The 3,899-nt window shown below is 49.9% G+C and overlaps 1 protein-coding gene across 1 annotated transcript in view; it reads right to left on the minus strand.

The window, feature by feature from the left end:
• Positions 1 to 3,899, minus strand: part of LOC105887491 (vomeronasal type-2 receptor 26-like) — an 11,492-nt gene that overhangs the window by 3,229 nt on the left and 4,364 nt on the right. The window contains exons 3-4 of the mRNA XM_012808531.2: positions 2,811 to 3,023; positions 1,346 to 1,469 (exon numbers count right to left, since the gene is read on the minus strand). Of these exons, the coding sequence (XP_012663985.1) occupies positions 1,346 to 1,469; positions 2,811 to 3,023 (337 nt within the window). The remainder of the gene's footprint in view (positions 1 to 1,345; positions 1,470 to 2,810; positions 3,024 to 3,899) is intronic.

Below are 3,899 nucleotides of genomic sequence, written 5' to 3' on the forward strand. Positions count from 1 at the left end.
TTTTTTTTTTTTTTTTTTTTTGAGAGAGTTGCAAGCTGTCATCCTGGGAAGAGTGCTGTGGCGTCACAGCTCACAGCAACTTCAAACTCTTGGGCTTAAGCGATTCTCTTGCCTCATCCTCCCAAGAAGCTAGGACTATAGGCGTCCGCCACAATGCCCAGCTATTTTGTTGTTGTTACAGTTGTTGCTGTTTTAGCTGGCTGGGGCTGGGTTTGAACCTGCCAGCCTTTAGGCGTCTGCCACAATGCCCAGCTATTTTGTTGTTGTTACAGTTGTTGCTGTTTTAGCTGGCTGGGGCTGGGTTTGAACCTGCCAGCCTTGGTGTATGAGGTCAGCACCCTACCCACTGAGCAACAGGTGCTGCCCTTTTTGTTCATTTTTGACTTTGACTACCTTGGTAGAATGTCGTGGCATCATAGCTCACAGCAACCTCAAACTCTTGGGCTCAAGAGATTCTCTTGCCTCAGTCTCTCGAGTAGCCAGGACTACAGGCACCTGCCACAATGCTTGGTTATTTTTAGAGACAGGGGTCTCCCTCTTGCTCAGGCTGGTCTCAAACTCCTGAGCTCACTCCCAGAGTGCTAAAATTACAGGTGTGAGCCACATACCAGGCCTTTCCAGAGTGTTAAACTAGAGAAACTCTGAATTAATAAAAGACAATAAGTGATATGAAACTAACATGAGGGCAATTGGCTATTGCCTACAGTCCTGTGGGTGTGCAAACTGAAGCAACTATAGCACCCATTAAAGCTGCAGGGCCATCCACCTGTGCCCCGACACTGCCACACCCAACAGAAATGTGTCCACATGTCCCCAGAAGACAGGGCAGCTGCTCCATATGCTCTTGCTCAGAAGCCTCCTCAAAACCCCCGTCGCTGTTGCAATGGGCAAAGGAGTCATGTCCTGTCCACACAGTGGGATCCTACTAGGCAGAACAAGACATCTACAGCTACACATAGCCACTGGGTGTATCTCACAAAGAAACTGAGGAATCAGAAACTTCCTATGTGATTCTACTTATTGGAGGCTAAAAATTAAGGAAAACCCATTGATGCCAATACAAACTGAAATGGTCACTATAGGGTAGAGAAATGACCGTGAGGGGTACCAAGGTCGTCTCGGGGCAGGTCATGCTGTGTTTCTCCATGGTTGGGGGACCAAGGACACTGAGCATTTGCTCAGTGAGAATTCCTCAGGCTTCACACTTCGGATTCGTGCATTTATCTGTATACTGCAATAAACATTTTCCTTGTCCAAAGTCCAGAGAAGGCTGGAGATTGTGCAACAACTCAGTGGATTAGGAACATTTGAGGCCCCTCAGGCTTCAGCCTCTGCTAGTCCTCACCTATTTGGTCTGCAAACTGTCCCTCAGGGCAAGGGCTGCAGTTAAAACAGCAGTGGGGGAAGCCTGGTCGGGGGATCTGGCTGAATCCTGGAGCACAACTCCTGCTGCAGACAGAGCTGGGGACCTGAGGATAGACCAGCAGGAGTGTTAACCCGTGGCTGGCCAGAGAGCCCAGGAAACATGTCCACTCCTGAACCAGCCCAGAGATTACAGCAACCTCAAACTCTCCCACCCCCAACATGGGGCCCCTTTTAGGGGGAAATCATCCCAGTTACATCAGAGAAGCCAGACTGGAGAGGCACTTGGAAACATAGCAGACAGGTAAACCTCAGAGGAGTTCACCTGTCTGATGATGGAAAAGCCCAGTTGCTCTGAGGCTCCTGTGTTAAGAATCCCAGGTGCTGACCCCACCCCCACATGCACCCCTGCATTTCATTCCTGGTGGCCTGTCCATCTGCAGGACCTGCAAAAGGCAGTGGTTCTGCCTCCCTCAGCCCACCTCCCATCTCCAGACCAGAGTTAGGGGAGGCAGGTGGGGGTGACAATGCCTTTGAAAAAAGGTGGAAGGCTAGGCTTCTACCCTCTGAAGGGTGAGGACCCTGTCCCCCCATGTACCCCTACATTGCACTACTGGTGGCCCATCCCTCTGTAGGACCTGCAAAAGGCAGTGGTTCTACCTCATCAGCCCACCTCCCACTTCTAGGCCAGAGTTAGGGGTGGAGGTGATGGTGAGAATGCCTTTGAGAGAAGGTAGAAGGCTAGGCTTCTACCCTCTGAAGGGCAAGGAAGACCCTCCTAGATCAAGTCCATTGAAAGGGACTTCACGAGAATCCTCCAGACATTTACCCTGTGTCCCTGTGCTTAAGGGGAGCAAAGGTGGGAGCCTGATGTTCACTTGGAGCACCCCGAGGCCAACGCTGCCTGGAGGTGCTCCGACAACAGGAGGGCAAAGCTGCAGCACAGGGGCCACAGGTCTGCTCACGGACCCCAACAGGTCCACTCATGGTGGCCAGAGGGACAGGGATTTCTATGGGCTTGGGACACACCTGTCCCAAGACAGCAACTGAGTTTGTTAATAAAAAGGAGAACACTCATTGGGCCCACCTCCCGCATGCTCCATGGAAGCTATCTAGTGAAATGGGTTGCCATCTTCCCAGGTAAACAATTGGCCTTTTCATTCAGCAGAACCTTGAATACATATTTGATGAGAAACACTGATAGAAACTCCTGATGCAAACTCTACTTTTGTGTAGCTCTAATATTTTCATTTTTAATGCTGAGTAAATGCCCTTCTCCCCTCAGAGAAGGTCTAGTGTGGTAAACAGCATAGCTGAGTCCCAACTTGCCCAGTTTAGAGCCACATCAACTTCATGTGTCAAACAGGGACATATTCCCCTGGCTGCTGCGCTTTCCTCATACTCCAACACACCAGGACTGGGGACATTTGTATGCTCAGGAAACTTACCTGGAGCTCCTCCTCCATCACCTGGACTGTCATTCTGTCCCCCAGAGAGGCTCTCTTCTTGATAGTGCCTATGCGGACAAAGTGGAACCGGCCCTCAGCAGTCTTCTGCCCATGTAGTACATCAAATTCTGTAACTAAATCTCCATTGGCATCAAACGTGATCTCTGTCCCATCAGGGATCTTGAAATGCACCTTCCTGAGGGGTTGAAGAAGCTGGGGACGGAAGGGTGACATTATAGGATGTAGGCTGGCAGGGACCAGTCCCTTGGGTCTGTGCAAAATGCCTCAGGCCATTAGGCTGGGGAGGCACAGTGCCCATGACATTTTCAGGGGCTCATAAAAATGTTCATTATAGCTTCTTGTAATATCAGAGGAAAAAAAAGACAAAGTAATAATGAACAAATAATATTTCATCCAGCCCAAATTATAGTCATCTTTATACCAAGGCAGTGGGTAAAATTGAACTTCTCACATGTTTTTCAATGGAATAAGGACGGTGGGGCCCTGCTCCGGGGACTGTGTTTGACCGTACACTCTCATTTTCCTGTCACACTCCAAGTGAGCACCACACCCAGCCCTGACAGATTGGCCCCTGTCTGTCCAGACACCTTTCACACTGGCTTTGCCCCCACCAGTTGGCTTTTCTCATGCTAGGGCCTTTTGCACATGCTGTCCCTGCCACCTGGATGCCATCACTCCTTTACTATGGCAGCTACCTTCTTGCCCTCAGGCTGCATCTCAGAAGTCTCCCCAGACAAAGCCTGTCCTTGCCCCTCACTCACTCCCCACCACTTCGTCCACTCTTGTTATTAACAGTTCACAACAGCCACAGCCTATTCTATAATCTGTCTCCCCTGCTGAAAGTCTATCTTGTTCATGCACATGCGCATCCTCTATCCCTAGAGTGGCACCTTCGAGGCCTAGGAGACCTGGGTGCAGCTGACAGAAACACTCCTGTCCTTGGCCTCAGCCCCTTATACTCTCGCCAGCTAGCAGCACATTTCCTGAGAGATCCCTTTCAGCTCAGTGTCCATTTCTTTTTTTTTGAGACAGAGTTTCTTTTTTCTTTCTTTCTTTTTTTTTTTTTTT

This window comes from Otolemur garnettii, unplaced genomic scaffold, assembly GCF_000181295.1.
Source record: "Otolemur garnettii isolate 467f Iridium unplaced genomic scaffold, OtoGar3 scaffold00091, whole genome shotgun sequence".
Lineage (NCBI taxonomy): Eukaryota > Metazoa > Chordata > Mammalia > Primates > Galagidae > Otolemur > Otolemur garnettii.